The sequence below is a fragment of the Plecotus auritus genome (genome assembly GCF_963455305.1).
Source record: "Plecotus auritus genome assembly, chromosome: 3".
Taxonomy (NCBI): domain Eukaryota; kingdom Metazoa; phylum Chordata; class Mammalia; order Chiroptera; family Vespertilionidae; genus Plecotus; species Plecotus auritus.
In genome coordinates this window covers 9866330-9888022 of record NC_137772.1, presented here as the reverse complement: position 1 = coordinate 9888022, position 21693 = coordinate 9866330, and the positions used below count along the sequence as shown (strand labels likewise).

The following is a 21693-nucleotide window of genomic DNA, read 5'->3' as shown; positions in this document are numbered from 1 at the left end:
CACACTGCATTGTAATGTTCTCTGGTCTGTGTCCCTCACTAGACTTTAAGCTCCTTGAAGGCAGGGACCATGTCTGGTGCACCAGTTGTATCCCCAGCACCTAGCACAATGCCTGGCACAGGATAGATGAATACTGGTTGAATTAAAATGTAAGTGAATGAATATAGGTTTTACCCTTGCTGTGAGTGGGTTAAGTTGGTGAGACCGAATCCTTGTTCTGTTGCTTATCTGCAGAGCTGGTGACAAAAAGGCACAGTGTGTTTCCATCAAAAATCACATGAGAGATTCGATGCACTGCTATTAGTAATTGTGGTCCACTCATGCCACGAATCCCTGGTGCAGGGCATAGCAGGGCAGGACTGTGTAAATAAAAGTCCTTCCCCAGACTCTGGCCTAAAGGAACCCCTTCTTCCTTAGAAATACATAGAATATACATTGATGTTCTTTAACACAAAAGTTAAAGTGAATGCAGTTTTTTAAAGTGTATAGATGTTCATTTGACTATACGTTTAGAAATGTTGATTGAATGGGCCAATGTTTGATCTCAAAAAGTACTTTGCAATCACCAGGAATCTATCTTTAACTGACTTGAACCACAATTTACTCCATAAGACAATCATACAAATTCTCTACTGGGATTATATCAATAGAAACTTTAAATCCCATCTGGATTGGATTGTTTATAAGTGAGCCACAGGAAAGTAAAATAAATCTGGTTTAAAGCATAAATAATTACCCCAAGTCACAACATGTATAGCATTTATTGTGGAACCACAACAAATACAGAACATAGTCGTCAATGCCATTAAAGCTTAAAAATCTAATGAGCATAAAATATAAAGAACCAAATTTCTATGCTGACACTTCTCATTTGAACAATATGTAAAAGTTACATGTCTGTCATGAGAATACTGAGAACAGTAGAATTTCCATAACCTGAAAAGCAACTAAATGCTTTTAAACTGTAGAAAACATACCAACTTTATAGATTGCTCACCCTTGGTTGCTCTGCAATAAGAATCATGTGTAACTTGTAGGTTTAGATTTTCATAAGCACTTCCTTCTGCACTGATTGACTTTGGTTTTAAGCACCAGTTTGCTAGATGTTCTGGAAAAGTCAGACATAAGTTTAGAAAGATACGCAACAAGAGTTCTGCTCTTGTCTTTCATGAGCAAAGAGAGCTTCCTCTATGAGTATCTGAGTGTTAATATTCACGTCCAACCACTCAGAGGAACTTCGGAGTTACAAGTGGAAAGTGTTGATTTAGTGAGATTAGGAGTGTGTATGTCCGTTGGCTGACTGTCCGTATGTCCATCTCTACTGTCGTCAGGCCTCTGTGTACCTTGGCAGTGGGTCTAGGTTGCCACCCAACACTGTTAACTGTCACATGACCGACGGGATTCAATAGATCAGCCACAGCAGAGAGAACATTCCAGTTCTGCCGCTTACAGCTTCTTTACCCTAAAGACTCCGCTCAAGCGCGTGCCTCTCACCACATTCCAGCGTGAGAGATAATGACCAGTTATCGCTGTTTGGGGTGTTTCCTCTGTTTTCTATTGGCATGGATTCCAGATAGCTGCCCACTGTGACTAGACACTGGATTTTTAATCCACAAAATCATAATTCAGAGAAAATTGCCATTCTAAGGTAGGGTACAGGACAACAGACATTCTGTTCCCCTTTCCATAGTGGAGAAGAGAAATATGTTTCTGAAAGTCAGGATTTTGTATATCTGTCTTTCTAGAGTTTCTTAAGGTGGATGTCTAAGTGACGTTGTCACCACTTGTAAATACATGTGTTTGTTTAGTGAATGTGCTGCCCTCTGCTGTTCAATATGTGTGTGTGTTTTATTTGTTTCCTCTAAGAAAAATTTGTCTCCCCTTAAGAAAAACAAAGACGGTACTTGAAAGCCGAGATTATAAAATCAAGAATTCACCATGTTTTTTAAGTATATAACATTAGAAACAATGAGATTTGAAAAATGCCAAAGATTCGTTTTTCTGTGGAGGAATTACTAGGCCTCTGTAGACAAAACAAAATTTGCTGAAAAATTCGCTCTAATGTCATTTTCCCTAAAAATCAGCTCCAGCGAACTATTCCATGAAGTGTTATACGCTCCAGTTATTATTTAAGTGTGTGTGTTTTCTTACTGAGCCCCGCCAGCCACAGACTTTGAGACTATTATACAAACATACGGTCCTATTCTGCTTTTATCCCTTAGCGTCCCACCCGACGCATCCCCTAGGGTTACTACTCAGCTTTTATCATGATGATTACTACACAGGCCGGATAACTTAGACCCTGTCCCTATTCTGCTATGATGTCCCAACTTTTCTATTTCTGTCTGTAGCTACCATGATAACCTCATATTATAAAATATTGAAATAAAAAAGCACATCTCTAAAAATCTTTTGGATATAATATATTAATAAATACAGGCTATATATTATTTTAAAACTATTGGGGGGAAAAATCAATAAAACACTCTGACAAGCTAATTTCAAAATAATGGCTTTTGTTTGAATATGGAGTGTCTCAAAGCATCCAGTATTACAAAGAATATGCCCTCCCCTGATTGGGGAGATGGCTTTTAGGGACACAAATGGGGTCTTTTTCTGACTTAAAATTTTACTGCCCAATTACACCATGTTTAATTAGTTCCAGGTAGTAATTACCAAAGAAGGACTAACCCACAGGCAGTACTTAAGCACCCGTTTTTCATAGAAACCCTGAGCCAGAACAGCGTGGTCAGGCATGCGTTACTAGAGAGCACCAGGATATCACCGGGTAACGTAAATGCGCTGAGGCTGAGTTTGCTCTTATTAAAGTAACTGATGTATTTTGTCCAACAGTTTATATTAACACTCCTCGTTTTTCTCTCTTAAATACAATGACCACTAAAGGGGAGCAAGCCAATTATACATTGGCTTTTTCTCTAAATTACAGCGTCATCCAAACAAGGGCAGACTTTTCTCCCTCACTGTCTGCCCACCCTAAGCCACCAAGGTGCTGTGAAAAAAATGAAAAAACGAACCCCACCCAAATCCACTTTCGTAGCTCAAGGTCTGCAGGAAGAAGGTGACCCTTGGGGTATCTCATAAAATGTGATCTTTCTTTTGGAAAAAAAAACGTGTTTTTATTGAGTTCAGAGAGAAGGGAGAGGGGGAGAGAGAGAGAAACATGAATGATGACAGAGAATCGTTGATCAGCTGCCTCCTGCACGCCCCACACTGGGGATGGAGCCCGCAACCCGGGCATGTGCCCTGACCAGGAATCAAACCCTGACCTCCTGGTTGATACTCAACCACTGAGCCACGCCGGCAAGGCAAATGTGCTCGTTCTTTACTCTCTGAGAGGCTCCTGGCCTCCGCAGCTTTTCAGTGGTCCCGACCATCCCAAGTTGTTGCCCCGGGCCCGCCCTCTCTGGCCTAAGGCAGGGCCCAAGTCGCTGCCACTGGCGTCCCCTCCATTCCCTGGAGCACCTCTACCTAATGAACCAGTTTCTCCCCGCCCTTTCTTACAGCCCCCTCTCCCAACAACTCCGACACCTGTCCCCGGGGAACCCGGCCGGAAGCCGATTCCTATGTCACCACATGGAGAAGTCACTGGTAGCCCCTCCCCTCCGCCCAGGAGCGGGCTCCCCACACCAAGCCCGAGCACCCCGGCTCTCTCTCCCATCTGGGTGAGCTCCCTCCTTCCTTTGCTTTCCTAATGTCAGGACGTGTGGTTGTAGTCCTTGCGCTCCAGGGGCTAGGAGACAGTCAGAGGCCGGCTTCTCACCTCCACCTCCACCCCCACCTGGCTGCCCCTCTTCCCCTCACCCAGACCCCAGTCTTCCTGCCAATGGACCCCTAACCGCCTCCAGCACCTCTCACTCCTCCCCGCCTGGATCTCTGCCCACCTCCCCTCCCGCTTCCCGGGCTCCCACCCCCTGCACCTGAGTGGACTGTCTGCACTGCAGACAACGCTGGGACCAGCCAGGGCAGATGCGCTGACCTCCCCCTCCCCGCCCCCCAGGAGCTGCCCGGTGACAGCTGAGCCTGGCCTAAAGCGCTGGTGAGCTGTCAACGCGCCTTCTCGCTGTCACCGACCCGTTTCTCATGGTCGATGCCTCAGGCTAAGGAGGGAAAGCAGAAGGGTGGACAGAGAGACTGCCAGGGCTCTCGTGATGCCATCGAAGCTCCTCTCCATCCCTGATTTACTCATTTTGCTCCACTCCCCTGTCCTCTGTGGCTGAGATGCGTGGGATGAGAGCAGGTGCACGTTGGCGTGTGAATGCGCGCGTGTGTCATGCCACACAGCATCCTCCTCACCTCGCTCAGTGTGCCTTTTCCTTCCCTTTTCCTTCACGTCTGCTCTAGACTGACCGCATACATCCAGATGACGTAGAGTTAGAGAATGAGCCCTGGTATAAGTTCTTTTCAGAGCTGGAGTTTGGACGGCCGGTAAGTGAGGCTAGACTCTTCCTGTAAGAACACTAGGGGAATGTGGCTTGACTTACACAACATACTGTCAGAAGCGATAGGCGGCATTCAGAGAACAGATGTTGAGTGTGTACTTAGACGCGCAAATCTGGTCCCGCTCAGCCCACAATCATTTCTGGACCAAATGGTTAAACACGCTCAGACACGTGCAATGCAGTGTTTCTTTACCACCCAATTACCCGCGAGGCGCACTTGATGTCTGAGCAAATTCACACTGCTGAGAGGCATTGTCCTACGCAGCCAGACAATGGCGGATCTGCAGAAGCTGTGTATTTGTTTACAGTCCACTTTGGTCTAGTTCACTCAGAAGAGCACAGTGGCTTGATGATAACAATAAGTACTATCATCATAGCCCCCGTTGCTGAAGAATCGCCAAGCACGTGGCGAGGCTGGGTCTGCAGGCATTCCCCCAGGGAGCCCTCACAAGGCCCCTCCAGGAAGAAGAAACCAGAGACCAGAAGGGCTAAGTAATTTGCCCAAGATAGTAAGTGGCAGAGTCAAATGTCAAGCCCAGTCCTACCAACCAAACAAACAACAACAACACCACCTCTGGACAATTCCCACTGTAACCTCCTGTCAGAATATCCCCACTCTGACCACACCTCTACTCTCAGGGACATAAGCAAAGGGAAAAATAAGGAATGATTTCCAGTCTTGCTACTGAAAGCCACCACCACACCCCTACTCCCCCAGCCCCCACCAAAGGGAACCTTCTGGAAATCAGTCTGTGTGGTATAAAGAGTCAACAGGCCTCCAATAGCAATTTCCTTCAGCAACTCAAGTTTTACTGGAGAACTCTACCCTCCAACAGCAGTGCCTTTGAGGCGTGTCAGTTACATCTTGTTGATGCTTTTATTGGTGTTTCTGAATTTTAAACTCTCAAAGAAAATACTGTTTATTACACTGCATAGAATTTTACTAAAGACCAGGGAGTACAATCTTTCTTTTGCCATATCATAGACTGATTTATACGCCCAGGGACTAAATCACATTTTCTCTCCTGGGTGCATATAGTAATCCCTTTTGCCCTTTAAAATGCAAAGGAGACTGGGTTAGAACTGGACCAAAAGTGACTGTAAATAAATATAAACCAAAGAATTTTTCTGAGACTATGCCTCATAAGGAGGAATATTTTTTCCATTTTTTTTTTCTAATTTGTATCCAAGCAGTCACATAACTGTATTTTATTTCAGAGACAACAAATTCTCTAGCTTTACGTTATACGTATCCTTATTGTTGATCAGTTTATGGGGACTGTCCCGATTTCTGTTCTGAGCCTAAATTAGCAGCATTTTTCTATCATCTTTTCCAGCCACCCCTGGAAACTCACCAGCACGCTCTCCACGTGTCCACTCGCTCCCTTCATGTTTCTTTAATCGCCCTCGCATTCCTCTGTGGCCCGAGACTAGGAGTGCTAACCGGATCTGATGAACCGAGTTTATAAACATACTAATCACACCACCCGTGCTTGAGATTAGTGATGAGCATAGTCCTCTTCCTCCCAGGCCACCCCCATGGTGCTCCACGTGTGTCCCTCTGTGTGTGTATCTGGTGCTGTCGTCACTCAATTTCTAACTGTTGTCACCTTTTCCACATGCCCATTCCTTGCTGCCATTGACTGTCCTCCATTCCATCTCTACACTCTGCTTCTGTGGTGTGCACCGACACCCAGCCTCCTAAAAAGGCTCTGGACTATGTTCAAGATCATTCTCCCGGTGTTTCCAACGAGGTAAAAACAAATTACTCTCTTTTTTCAGATTTCTCTCTTAGGAGCTGTTACTGTGATTCCGAACACCTGTGTTTTACAATGCACCACGGTGTCTAAGCTGTTTTATTTGAAAATCTACCTTCACCTCAGTACGTTGTCACCAGTATCATTCCCTGGACGTGAATTATACCGTGTGGGCTCTTTCTGAAAAGTGGGCTGAGTTGAACGGCTCCGTGCAGCCCTGTTCTCCAGGAGTGGGGTCATAAAACACCAAGCTCAGTGGTCTTTGTGCGAATATTGACCACCTGCTTTGATTAGACTAAAATGCCACCAGGAGGCTTCTCAGAGCCATTTGAGCATCATGCCTGGAGGTGCAAAATGACCCTTTAGGTTCTTAGATAATCAGATGGTTAGGCCCCACATAGACCTACAATGTACTGTAATGGTTTCATTTTCCTAAATACAATTTATGCGTTTTAGCATCAGACAAAATCAAGAATAAGGCTGACATGCATCAGAGTAAATATTGAATGTAAACTTGAATTGAAAAAAAATTTAAAAGCTAAAAAAAAATAAAGAACAGGGCTGACAACTGGCACACACGTCACAACTTCCGGGTCCACACCGACAGGCATTCCTAATCCTTCTCCACCTGTAATCCACACACGCCCTGGATTACCCCTGGAGAATGACATGAAATGCATTTGCCATCTCGCTCTAGAAATGTTCATCACCGTCTGCTAGGTAAAATAAAATTATGCCCGGCAATGTAAAATTTTATTTGAATTGGTCAAAGGGAATAAGAAAAAGGCAGAAATAATCCAGAGGCAAGAGCTTTTTATCCTGCTCTTTGCAAAGAAAAATAAAATATCTTGGAAAGCAGATTTAGGACTCGTTAGCAAACACAAGCAAAAGTGATGGTCTTGCTAAACATCAGTTGTGTAAACACCTCTCTGAGAACTCTTAGAAGCAGCTAGGACAAAGGGAATAAACTGGTGTTTGAATAGTAGTGTCTCTGTGGTCCTAAGTAAACATAAAAACACTTAATATTTTGTCTTCGTTGAAAAGTCTTAACTCAGTTAAATACGTGCAACTAGAAAATAAAATAAAGCTAGTGGAATGCCTATGCTGCTGGGAGTAGTACTGACACACAGTGGTAAAAACTGGAATTGCAAGTACAGTCTCAGAAGGAAATAGCCAGTTTACCAGAGCTTCAATTCCCCTGACATCAGTGTATGTTAAATAGAAGTTATGCAAATATATAGGTATTCATTCAATTAGGGGTAAAATAGAGTAATCAAGAACATTCAGGGTTAGTTAATTCAGTCACTTCTAAACACTTTTTTTTTGTAAATAGACATATAATGTAAAGAAAATCAAAGAATTTTAATTATATTCTGGAAAGAAAAACAAGTATATTCTTATGCTTCCTTCACATCTGAAGAAAAGGTATCAATTAAGCACATGAATGGCCCAAAATTTTACTTTGGAATTCAATTTGGTCAGATATTTCTCTCAGATATTTTGGCCAGATATTCCTAGGTTGTTTTTAAGGCAGTTGGTTCACTAAGAACTGAAGTAGAATTTAGAGATAACCATATCCAACTCCCTTATTTTTCAGTCAAGAAAAGTAGAGCTCAATGATTTTAGGAAGTAATGTCCAAAATCACATGGTAAGATGGTGGCACATTAAAAATAAAACAGATCTCATAACCTTCACTTATGGGCTCTTTCCTTTACACCACACTTCTTAGCACTTCTAGGAGATGGATTTAGAGCTCAAATCTTTTAGTAGCAAACTATATACCTAATACTATTTCTTATTAACTCTCAACTTTCATTAAATTCTTGGGCTAAAAATAGTAGAAACTTAATTCTGTGCATTCTATATTGGTATGGTAATGGCAATAAAAATCACATAAAACAGCACTTTGCTGATGGTTAAACTGATTTGCCATTACCTCTTTGGGATTGAGAAAGTTGTATGATCCTGAGAGCATATTAACTATGTTATTAGTTTCACATCATAGTTATTTTCAGAGTGTAAAAAAATACTTTGATAAGGTACTTTAATAACCTATGTACCACATTTCTGTAAAAATTTTAAGTGATAAGACATTACCCTCGCTAACTTTTATCTCAAATGTCTAGTATATACCACAAACAACATATCCATAAATAAAACTGAGAAACTGGCATTAATGAACCATAATTAACACACTATGGGCCAGTAGTTTTATTGCTAGCTTTACCCAGTGGCCAGATAAGTTTCTATTGAACGAGTACAAAAAAAGTTTTACATAAATGTTAAAGGCACGCTTTAAAATTAAATACCCATTGCATTTTGAAGTTATTTATTACATGTTCTTACGAGCTAATGTCTTTTTAAAGTATGATTGGCCACAAGCTTTAGAACAGAAAACACGAGAATTCTCGCGATCCGTCCGCAATGTGTTAAGGACTTTTAAGCAAGTATAATCACATGATCACTTAACAGAGAGAGTGGTTCAGTGACTCTACTTTATTAAAACAACCCTTGCTTAGGTGTGTTAAAATAATGGTCACATCTAAATACCCAGTCGATCATAATAGGTAAAGCAGGTTGCCTCCTTTCTGGAGACAGTTTCCATTTCAGGATGAGTACCCTTCATACAATCTCATACAAGGTTTTCTCTTGGTCATCCACCTAGACTTTGTACTGGTTCCTTTAATACTAAACCTTTTCCTTTGAGTGTACATAAAGTCACACAATCCATTTCAGTTGATTTTGGACTGTGGAAAAACCAACACAAGGAGGAATTGCTGTAGTTTCTGAGCCTACGTCTAAAACAATAGGAAGTGTAGAGCCTTCACTTCCTATAGGATGTTTTAATTCATATGACAATACTTTTTAGGCTCATCCCAAGCTGGCAATCCAAAATTTCTGACCGCTCTAGGGGTGTTCTAAGAGTTCTCTGAAACTGACACTTTCTGAGGATCAACTGTGGTTTGTGGGTGGGTGTCCCAGGAAAGGAGCCAGCCACACAGACGCAACGTTCCGAGGCTCTTGGGTATCGCTCTTCCGCAAACATAGAGAATTAATATTCCTAAATAGAAATATAAGTACATGGTTTTATTTATTTACTTGTTGGTCTTCCTTCTTAATTAGTATTTATTTTTCCACCTTTACAGTGTCTGATTCAGAGTTGAGTTAAAATAATCTTGTAAACTTATCACATCAGCAGACCAAACTTTTTTTTTCTAAGTTTATATTTATTGAGAACCTAGAAATCTGAATGTTTTTTAGGAACTAAAAAATTATTACAATATGCTTTTTCTGTCTGACGTGGGGGACTATTCTCTGGCAGAGGGTGCTTTTGTTTATTTCTGGGCAAGATTCCATTCTCATTTAGTAAGATGGAATTAAAAGAAAATATTACTTAATAGGAGCAATTTTAGATTCTGCTTCATAAAAGGGCTTGTCAGACTGATCTACATAAAGAATCTCAAAATTATATACTGACATTTTAACTGTTTAATTGGTACTAATTTACAAATAGAAACTGTAGTTATAGAAATAGTTCTTAAAGTGTTCAATTTCCACTAAGAAGTTTTTAATCTAGTAAAATATTTCTTATAGGTAAGAACTAAAGATAAAATGTGTCAAATTCTGCATTTCTAGCTAACATTTTTAGACAGTCATATAGAAGAATATTTTCCAACTAGAATTTCAGTTCTTCATCAGACCAGTTTATTTGTGATAAAGAATTAATCAAGTAGGACCAAAGCCAAGACTATTTAATATACATTTTCCTATACATTCTAGATATCAGCGTCACCTCCAGCATTCTAGAGTCTGATTCTCTCTTACCTTTTAGATATTTTAGCAATTATTCCAGTGGATGGCCATTGGAAGCGAAAAATTCTTATGTAACATTTTTGCTTAATATCTATTTCACTATACTGTTCAGAATGGAGCATGAAAATGGTGTGTATAATAAGCATTTGTAATTATTTATCAGTTTTTAGTTCCTCCAACCATGGACAAATGAGAGTTGATTTTATGATCAAAATGTTAAAAGTCAACTTTTTTTTAAGGCTATATATTGGTTCATTAAATCATTTATTATAAACTAACCTGAAAGATAGTGAACTATTTGAAATATGTAATCATCTGTACCTGATTTGAGTACCAGTAGTTTAGTTTAATTTCAAGCCAAATTCTGGGTTTTTTATTAAAATGTTATGTCTATGGTGACAGATGAAAGATGTCTCAAATTCTGCTTAAATTTTAGGTTTTAAAGATAACACCTGCAACATGACAAAAATTTATTTTTAAGAAGTTTATGCTTTATAAGGATTGAATGACTACCAAGTTTTTTAAAAATCGTCAAACTATTCCTCTACGTAGGAAATTTCTATTTATAGCCGATTTCCAACATAAAGAACAGTTACTGATTTTTCTTTATTTTCCTCCCGGGCAGTGTTGAGGTTGTAATTTGAGTAAAACAGAGCAATACAGTGCAGTAAATAAGAAGAGAAAGTAATAGATGGGAAGAAAGTAGAACACCCTGTGGCATGATTTCTTTTGGGGGAGACATTTTTCTGATCATATTAAATGCTATTTTTAATCTCAACTTTGGCAATATCCTTTTGAACATACCTAATTTAATGTTCATGGACAAAATACAATTTTTTCACGGTACTATTCTTCTATCTTAACAGGCCTCCTTGTATCAATCCTCTATAGATAGAAGCCTGGAAAGACCCAGTAGGTAAGAATGTTATTGAATTATGCAACGGGAATATTGTGTACCAGTCCTTTCTCTTTCAGTGAAACAGCAATCACGTTTTTATTTTATGTACCAAACTTCGTGAAGTTGTTTTGTGTCTGCATCATTTTATATGATCATACTCAAAAGTTTATAAAAAATCAAGTGAAATATTTCTGGACTTCTTTACAGACTGAGAAATTCTTCCCTTCCCTGTCTCCTCTATAACCATATCTTTAAATGGGGATTATAAACATCTAATTTTCAATACTGTTATCTGGCGCATTTAATACAGAAGTGGGCAAAAGTAGGTTGACAGTGGTAATACAAATAAATAACACAAGAATAAATAATAACACAGAATACACTGTTTTGCATACCCACACCTGAAAACTACCGTTGCCTATCCCTGTATATTTGAAAAACTTTACAAAACACATATGTGTTCATTATACTCTCACCACACAAATTAGAATGACTGTTACTACCAATAAATAAGGACTTACACTATGTACCAAGCATTCTAAGAACGTAGGCATATCCAGTCCTTAAGACACCACTGTGACTTAAGTACCATTACCCCCATTTTATCTCTGAGTACGCTGACACTTACGCTCCATAACTTACTAAGTTTACACCCTTGATAAGAAGCAGAGACAAAGTAAAATTGACCCAAAATAGCTTGTAACCACCCACTAGTCCTGCCTTAAAAGTCTGCCAGGGTACGTGCTGTTCGTGGGCTTTGTAGATCATACTTACTTTAAAATATCACAGAAATCCAGACACAGTTCAACAGCATTATTGAATAATTCAAACTCCCAGCCACACTTTATCATCAACAACACATATTTTCGTAACATTAATTTGCCCTTCTCTAGATTTCTTTCAACGTAAGTAGAAGACTTTGTACACTGGACTCCTGGGTGCCACCCAATGACATCAGTGTGGCTAAGAAAGGCGCTCCCCAGCCCCTCCCTTTATGTCTTTCTCCGGCCACACCTGCACCTACAATGTTTGAATTTCAGAGTGCTGATCTGGCGTGAGGATTGTTGCAGACACACAGACCCTCACATGACAGACAAATGGCAGCAAAACAGGCCCAGGAGAAGATGGGGCGCCCTCTTCCGAGGAGCGCAGGCAGATTCCGGGGTCTGTTCCGCCTCTGTGCTCGCAGAGCCAGCGTGCTCCTTTCACTCACTGATGAAACAGTGACAGCCCCGTGGGCTGGGTGAGGCCACCTGTCCATACAGCATCCTGCTGCCTCGAGGAGCTGGGGCGCTGTGGCTGCCGCTGTCCATGCCGTTGTAGCCAGCGACGTGGCAGACGGCGGGCTGTGTGATGTGGACCTCCACGCACGGTCTTGAATTACAGACTCAGACCGAGAACCATGATAAAAACGTCCTGCCACTAAGACTGCTGACACCATTGAATACGACTGGGTGAAAGGACACTTCAGTAGTCTATTTGCTGACCAAATCACTGGTCATTGATTACGTAAATGGGAAAATCTTGGGGTTGCAGTGTAAGGTTTTTAAAGCTAACATTATGAGGAAGAGCCGAAGGGAAGCCCCGAGGTAAGAAGTTTGTCTCATCAGGTGTCCGCCTCTTTCCCAGTCCTTCCCTGAATCCTGGCCTCCCTCCTCTGGATTATCCGTGTTGTTGGAATGCTTCCTTATAGGGAGCAGGTAGACAATACAAAGCATAAGACGGAACTGTCAGTCATAACATATTACACTAATTGGAGAATTTTACTTTAAAAGATGATAGCCCTGGCTGGTTGCCCGGTCTGCAGACCGAAGGGTTCCAGGTTTGATTCCTGGTCGAGGAATCGAATCGAACATACCTCAGTTGCAAGTTCCCCAGCCCCCAGTAGGGGCCCCTGTGGGAGGCAACCAATCAATGTGTCTCTCTCACATCGATGTTTTCTCTCCCCTTTCCCTCCCACTCTCTCTAGAAATCATTGGGGGGAAAATATCCTCAGGTGAGGATTTTTACAAAAACTTTTTTTAAAAGATGATTATAAACTCATATCCACACAAAAATCTGCTTTGTTTATAATTGCCAAATTTGAAACAACCAAGAAGCCCTTCAATAGCTGAATGGGTAAACTGTGGTACAACCACATAAGGGAATATTATCCTATCTAATAAAGAGGGAATATGCTAATTGACCATCACTCCATCACAAAGATGGCTGCACCCACAGCTGAGGCCAAGTTCCCATAAGGAGCCTTACAAGCAATCAGCAGGGACTTGAGGCTACGCCCTCTCCCACCCCCGTGGGGCTTGACAGGGGACCTCAGGCCACACCCCCACCCCAGCACCAGGCCAGGGGACCTGAGGCTGTGCCCCCCTGCCTGGCTGGGCTTGACAGGGGACCTCAGGCCATGCCCCCCACCTAGCGGGGCTTGATGGTGGACCTCAAGGTGCACCCCCCAGTGCTGGGTCGGGAGAACTCAAGCTGTGCTCCCACCCAGCGGGGCTTGATGGGGGACCTCAGGCCATGCCCCCCACCCTGCAGGGCTTGACAGGGGATCTCCGGCCATGTCCCCCACCTGGTGGGGTTTGACGGAGGACCTCAAGGCATGCCCCCCTCCGCCCCGGTCTGGGCTGGGGGACCTCAGGCCATGCCTCCCGTCCTGGCGCTGGGCCAAGGGACCTGAGGCTATGCCCACTGCCCGGCAGGGCTTGACAAGGGTGGGACTGGCCGAGTCTAGATCTAGCCCAATGGGGGGCGGGCGGCCAGGTCTGGGTCTCACGCAATTTTGAGGTGCATGTGGGTGGGCGGGGACTTGACTCTAGGTCCCATGGTGAGCCCCAGACTCTTGACAGGAGGAAGGTTTTCATATACATTTTTACTAATTTTCTTTCATCTCTGACACTTCTATTATAGAGAAAGGGCAAATAGCAATATTAAATTATTTCCTCTAATTAATCCCCTTTTAATGTGCACGAATTTCGTGCACCAGGTCACTAGTTCAATAATAAAAAGAAATGAGCTATCAGCCAAAAAAAAGACAGGAGAAAATCTTAAAGGCATATTGCTAAATGAATGAGACCAATCTGAAAAGGCTACATCCTGTTGGTTCCAACTCTATGGCATTCCAGAAAAGACAAAACCCTGTGGACAGTGAAAAGATCAGTGGTTGCCAGGTGTCCGGGGAAGGAGGGAGGGAGGAAAAGGTAGAGCACGGTGATGTCCAGGGAGAGGGGACATGACACTATTCCACAGGATGCGGTAGTAATGGGCACATGTCCACACTGGTCAAAACTGATAGAATGCTCAACAAAAAAATACCCCTATGTAAACCATGGACTTTAATTACATTTAATAATAATGTAACAATACAGTTCACCAACCATGACAAATGTACCACACTAATAAAGGATGTCAATAATAGGGGAAGCTGTATGCAAGGGTATATGTGGGACTCTCTATACTTTCCAATCACCTAAAACTGCTCTAAAGATAGTCTATTTTTTTTAAGTGACAATTATAAAGAAACTAGAGGCCGATGCACGAAAATTCGTGCACTTGGGAAGGGGCGTCCTCAGCCCAGCCTGCGCCCTCTCACAGTCCGCGAGCCCTCAAGGGATGTCCACCTGCCAGCTTAGGCCTGCTCCCTGGGGGGACTGGGCCTAAGCTGGCAGTCAGACATCTCTGTGACAGCCAGGAGCCCTCGGGGGATGTCAGTGTGCATCATAGCGCCTGGTCATTCCCGGTCATTCTGCTGTTAGGGTCAATTTTCATATTACCCTTTTATTATATAGGATAGTGTTTAATATCAAGGAATAAATTCCTAAAAATGCAGTTTGGGGGGTGGGGGAGAAGAGTTATAACACTTGCTAGCGTATCCTACCCATCTTCTGGTTCACGTTAACCCCCTCCAACACCAACCAAACTGCAGTGATTCCTTCTTGCAGCTCTGCAGGCCTGGCCAGTGACTTCAGGAAAAGGAGGAAGAGCGAGCCAGCCGTGGGGCAGCCGAGGGGCCTGGGGGACCCAAGGGCAAGCAGAACCAGCCCCGGCCGGGCGGACCTCCCAGGATCAAGCGCCACCCTGACCCAGTCTTTCATTAGTTCTTCCCCTTCCTCCCCATCCAGAGCAAAAGGTAAACAGCAATGAATAGAAATGTAAACACGTTACTAGTAGATGTTTTAAGCTGGAGTTCCCTGTGAAAGCTGTCCAGGGATAACTATCCAGAGATAGCATTTCAATGGACTTTTGGAACAATAGCTTTCTTCCTACACGGACTAACTCAGGCTGAGCCATCCAAGTGGCGTAAAGGAGTCTATCCTCTGTTAATGCTTTTTTCCTTCCAAATATATCATTTTTGGGTGTTTTTTTTTTGGGGGGGGGGAACAAATTCAAAGTATCAAATAATTTACTGGCAGGCTATTAAAGGATTACATTTACAGTACATTTGCATATTATCAACTTTTTCTAATGTTCTACAACTAGCAAAATTAATCAAAGTTATAGAATAGGAATTAGAAGTAGCAACAGAGTACATTGTTACCTAAAACAAATTGGGCTTTTTTATTATTATTTAATTCCTGATAAAATCTGTCTAACCTGTGAAGAAGTCATTTCTTTAATCACCTGCTCTCTATTTCGGTCAGTATGCATATATACAGTAGAATATCCATCAATACCGTGTTCAATCCATGACAGCACGGTGGTAAGAACGAACTGGTTTTCAGCCATAATTATAAAACCTAGACACCACCAAACCCTTTTTCCATATGGCCTGTCTCCTCTCCAGAATTCAGCGAGTTGTGCTGAGAGGGGGCACGTTACTCCTTCGAGTCCCTGAAATCCTGTTGCATGTCCCACCATCACAGGGATGTTGCTAAGAGGAGACTGAGGATTGAACCAGCGTTGCTAGGCACCCGGGTTTATGCCAAATCTGGGGCTCCACAGTCTCCTCCCACCTCCTGGGGTTGAGACAGAACCGAGAAGAAATCTGAAATGTGTGAAGAAAGCCACCTCTCACAGGAGTTTCCGTGCAATAGCACCGATTCCGCCACATCTATCCAATGTAGGCACTAAAAGTGTGGCCGCGTGGTAGTTAAAGGTGAGAGGGAGCTGGTTTGTGTGCAAAAGACGGGCTGGTTTTGATGCCTGGAGTCTGGATAGACAGAAGACACCAGCTCTGCTCTATATCCTAATAAAACTGTGAAAACTAACCAGAAGGTTCTCAGGCGGGGGGCGGGGGGGGAGGCCCTTTGATACCTGTCCTCAAATTAGCAAGGTTGCCTTTATCAGAGTCTGCTCATTGATGCAAATGACTATCTTAAGGTAACACATAGGTCACAAAATGCCATTGAGTCTTTATGCTTGGATACCACCCAAAAGCTAAATGAACTGATTGATTTAGCTATGTGTTTTCCTCCTAGGGAGTGTTAAGCCAACTCCCTTTCCCAAATACTACCTATCTGCTTTTTTTTTTTTTAATTTTTTAAAAATATATTTTATTGATTTTTCGCAGAGAGGAAGGGAGAGGGATAGAGAGTCAGAAACATCGATGAGAGAGAGACATCGATCAGCTGCCTCCTGCACACCCCCCACTGGGGATGCGCCCGCAACCAAAGTACATGCCCTTGACCGGAATCGAACCCGGGACCCCTCAGTCCCCAGGCCGACGCTCTAGCCACTGAGCCAAACCGGCCAGGGCACTACCTATCTGCTTTTTATGTGCTTGTTTACTTTCCAAGAATTTGGAAAGATTGCAAGGCAGGAGCTCAACAGAGTTATTTTCTTCCACTAGGTTTATTTCTAAGAAGAAAATGTCTCCTCAGATGGACTTGGCCTCTTACCTATTAGTTAATTCAGCCAAGCAAAAGAAAAGAGTTTTTCCATACGTGTTCCAAATTGAGGCCATGCTGAGCTCTCTATTATCAAATTGTAAGTGAGGTTTTAAAAAGACCCTCCCTGGGGAAAAGCAGGACGCCTTGCACCTCTGGGGAAAGATTTACATTATATGTACCCAGCCATGCTCATGACAGCCTGCCTACCAAAAGGTTCTAGGCAGAGTGAGTAAAGAGGTAAGTTAGTTTTGTTTAAAGACACGCAAGTTGTGGGTTTTTTTTCCCTCGGGAAAATGTTAGCAGCCATAGTTCACAGCATCTTCATTTTGCCATTTTGGAAAATACTTCGTCTTATAGCTTTTCCCATCTAGTGCCCATGAAAAATTAACCAAGACAGTTGTGGGAGTTTTAATTAGATGTAAATTTATAAATTGTGCTTTACCTTTCTATTATTATATATCAAATGAGATTCAAATCCTGACCCTATTAACTTGATTATCTATATCATTTGGGGCATTAATTATTAAACCCTTAAATTGCTACCAGGTCATGCTGTTAGCATATAAGATACTATATCATATTTGAGGCAAATAGTATTTGCAGAAAGATGTATGAAGTATTCAGTAGAAGAAATAGGTCTTAGTAGCTCTTGGTGGTATTAGCTACACCAATGACTTTTTTTTTTAAATATATTTTATTGATTTTTTACAGAGAGGAAGGGAGAGAGATAGAGAGTTCAAAACATCGATGAGAGAGAAACATCGATCAGCTGCCTCCTGCACACCTCCTACTGGGGATGTGCCCGCAACCAAGGTACATGCCCTTGACCGGAATCGAACCTGGGACCTTTCAGTCCGCAGGCCAACGCTCTATCCACTGAGCCAAACCGGTTTCAGCTACACCAATGACGTTTTATGCATGGTCTTGTCAACTCCAATATCTTTAAAGCTACCTTCACTGCAAAAGCAGTGTCATGCCTTAGAATTAGACTGTTTTCTCTGTAGGGGAAGCTTCGAGGGTAACAATGTGTCTGTATCAAACCCGCTGCCTTCTCTTGCTGCCTGTCTGTCTGATGCTAACTGACATGCTCTCCTCTTTGTGAAACTTTTAACCTCTTCACACGTCTCTCTCCCGCCACGCTGCTCTGGATTAAAAGGTGGGGATGATAGCAAAATGTGTGCACCCCTTTGCAGCTGCCCAGGGCCCCGCGGCAGCCCCTGCCAGGAGGTAGATGACTGTCCCACTTACAGACAGCACCTGGACGTCCCGCGCGACTCGCAGCGGGCCATCGCCTTCAAAAACGGCTGGCAGATGGCCCGGCAGAACGCGGAGGTCTGGAGCAGCACCGAAGAGGCGGTGTCCCCCAAAATCAAGTCCCGCAGCTGCGACGACCTCCTGAACGACGACTGCAGTGGCTTCCCCGACCCCAAAACCAAGTCGGAGAGCATGGGCTCCCTGCTCTGCGAAGAGGACCCCAAGGAGGGCTGCCCGGGGCCGTGGCCATCCTCCTGCCTCCAGGAGCCCAGGGCCGGCGGCAGGTCGCGGCTCCGCCACAGGTCAGCCCACAACGCCCCGGGGTTCCTGAAAATGTACAAGAAGATGCACCGCATTAACCGCCAGGACCTGCTGAACTCCGAGGTGATGTGCTCCGTGAAGTCGAGGGTCCTGCAGTACGAAAACGAGCCGCCCGCCAAGGGCCTGCTCCACGGGTGGAGCCAGTCCTCCGCCGACGAGGTGCCCAGGGACATGGTCCCCACCCGCATCTCGGAGTTTGAGAAGTTGATTCAGAAGTCCAAGTCCATGCCCAACCTAGGGGACGAGATGCTCTCCCCTGCGGTCCTCGAGCCGCAGCACCGGGGGCTGTGCCCCACGAGGCGGTTCTCCATCGAGTCTTTGCTGGAGGAAGACAATCCGAGCAGGCACCCTCGTCCGGGACCGCGGAGCTACCCGTCTAAAACCCTGGTGCCCATCCACATCGAAGTCACCAGCCACGAGCCACCCAGGCCCCAGCTGGAGCTTTCCGACAGCGACCAGGACGGGGTGGTGTCCGAACACAGCGACTACATCCACGTCGAGGGCTCGTCCTTCTGCAGCGAGAGCGATTTCGACCACTTTTCGTTCACGTCCTCGGAAAGTGTCTATGGGTCCAGCCACCATCACCATCACCACCATCACCATCACCGGCACCTGGTCAGCTCCTGCAAAGGCAGGTGCCCGGCCTCCTACACGCGCTTTACCACGATGCGAAAACACGAACGAGCGAAGCATGACAATGCTGAGGAGCCCAGAAGACAGGACCCGGACCCCGGCCTTTCGAAACTTGCCTTTCTCGTCAGCCCCGTGCCTTTCCGGAGGAAAAAGCATTCGACGCCCAAAAAACAGACAGAAAAAGCGAAATGCAAAACGGCCGTATTCGAGGCGCTGGACTCCGCCCTGAAAGACATCTGTGACCAAATTAAGGCTGAAAAGAGGAGGGGGAGTTTGCCAGACAACAGTATACTGCACCGTCTGATCAGTGAACTGCTGCCGGATGTCCCCGAAAGGAACTCATCGCTGAGAGCTCTCAGGAGGAGCCCCAGGCCCCAGCCTTGCCACCCGCTGCCCCAAGATGGTGCTACCCACTGTCCATGGTACCAGAACGACTGCGGGAGGGTGCCTCACAGTGCCTCTCTCCAAGACATGGACACCAATAACAACTACCACCCAGACCTCGACAGTGCCCTGGGTCTGCAAGGTGGACGACCCTTTCTTTGTTTCTCCTTGTGGTTCAGACACCCACCCTCCAGCTCTGTCCTTGTCCATTCCCACATCTCATCATTCCTGAGCTGTGAGCCCACCGGGCACCACGGCTGTGCACATGCGCCTCACCGCGCAGTTCTCGTTTTTCCATGTGATGGTTGGATGTGGTGTGTGTGGCTTGACGTGATCACCCGTTCACAAAAATTTACTCATTCGAAATTGAAAGGGAAAATGATTTTGTAGCTTCATGTTAGGGTTGAGACGACTGTTAGTTACAACACAAGAAACTAAACACGTTACCAATTTTTTTTAAATATATTTTTTATTGATTTTTTTTTACAGAGAGGAAGGGAGAGGAATAGAAAGTTAGAAAGATCGATGAGAGAGAAACATCGATCAGCTGCCTCCTGCACACCTCCCACTGGGGATGTGCCCGCAACCAAGGAACATGCCCTTGACCGGAATCGAACCTGGGACCTTTCAGTCCACAGGCCGACACTCTATCCACTGAGCCAAACCAGTTAGGGCAACATGTTACCAATTTTAAAAGATGTCAAGACAACCCATAATTGACTAGCAGTCTCCTTAAGAGATTAACACCTTTGCACTACCTCTTAATTAGTAACTAGTTTTTTCCTGGATTTTTTTTTAACTTTGTAGCCATTCACTCAATAAGTAATTATTGAAGTAATTATATAGAAGGTACTACAGCAAAATACTCAGGAAGCAAAACTGAAATATGTAGCAAAGTAATTGATGGATGATTACAAGAGATTAGGATTTGTTTAATAACTTTCTCCACTTAAAGGACACGATTAGGGTAAAATTTTTGTGAATGTATCTTTAAGCTGTATATATATAACAGTCTCCTTTCCATCACTCAGTGTATTCATTTTCTCTTCCATTCCATTGCTTAATTTATCTATTTTCTATTTCTGCTACAATAATCCTATATTGACATTAGAATTAGACCATTTAGGCTAAAAGTGACTCTCAACTCTGTTTTCATAGCTGGATTATCACCTTGCAGTGGCAACGCAAGGACAGATAGCAATTCGGATGCAGAAAATGTTTGGGGTTTTTTTGAGGTTTATGTAACTGAAAAGCACGAAGTGTTTTGATATCTTTATACCGTTGTTTTCATGAATCCTTAAGGTGCAACTGTTTTCTATGTAGATTTTAAGAAGTTGGATCGCCAGACATTGCAAAATGTTTCACATACATTACCCAGTTAACAGTGGCCTACACCTAAGTGGTAGGGATTATTATAAGCCCTGTTTTACCATGAAGGAAACGGAGACCCACAGAGGACAATAAATTTGACCCAGGTCATGTAGAGAGAAGGTAGCGCTAACAGATTTAAACTCCTAACACTTAGAATTTGTAATATAGACTATATCTCTATAGGCAAAAAAAAAAAAAGACATAATTCAAGCTTCATATTAATGTAATATATGGCTCACTTATTCTCATTGCACAACTTTACTATATTATTAGTATTTATTTTTGCTCTACTTGTACTATGCAACATGATTCAAAAACAATAAATTAGCATTTTCAAAATCAATGTCTGCAATTTGAAATTTTCACTGACTGAGCCATGTCAGAATCTAATTTTTTTAATAAATTAGCTACCTTTTCCAGTTATTCAAAATCCTAGTTTAATCACCACTCAGCATTATATGAAGATAGAGTATGTACTATCAGTAAGGCATGAGTTCAGAGGGCTTTGCAATGCATTTAAAGGGTATTTTGTATTTTATTAAAATATTTACTATTCCAATTGTGTTTAGCAAAAGTAATTTAAAATTTATGATCACTATGAGAGCCCTGTGATCATAAAAATATATTAATTTACAATGAAAAAATACTGCACATAAACCTTTAGCATTCACGAAAATAACTGGTTCAGTTTACCTGAAATATTATTGCCAGGTTACCTTGCTAAGCCTAGAGAATGCACACCTCACGGAGAGTTAGGCATTTATCTGTATCTGTCATGTAACTGACATCCCACCTGTTATCAGTGGACAATTCTTCCTTGTCATCAAAGCAGTCAAAACCTTTAGACCATGTTTCCTTTCTATAAATCAGTATTTCTCATCCCTTTACAGATGGATTTATTTCATATTTACTGCATCTTCTTATTCAGTATAACTACATTTATTAAAGGCATAAGAGAAAGAATTTACAAATTTTG

The 21693-nt window shown here is 43.1% G+C and overlaps 1 protein-coding gene across 18 annotated transcripts in view; it reads left to right on the top strand.

The window, feature by feature from the left end:
* SORBS2 (sorbin and SH3 domain containing 2) overlaps window positions 1-21693 on the top strand; it is a 207745-nt gene that overhangs the window by 153306 nt on the left and 32746 nt on the right. For 10 of the 18 annotated variants that reach the window (XM_080661533.1, XM_080661549.1, XM_080661548.1 and 7 more), the window contains 3 exons: window positions 10898-10947; window positions 14868-15055; window positions 17911-19488. In XM_080661533.1, the coding sequence (XP_080517659.1) occupies window positions 10898-10947; window positions 14868-15055; window positions 17911-19488 (1816 nt within the window). Of the gene's footprint in view, window positions 1-3524; window positions 3684-4362; window positions 4447-6157; window positions 6215-10897; window positions 10948-14867; window positions 15056-17910; window positions 19489-21693 lie in introns of all 18 variants that reach the window. The other 8 variants (XM_080661539.1, XM_080661538.1, XM_080661537.1 and 5 more) reach the window with 3 other exon arrangements.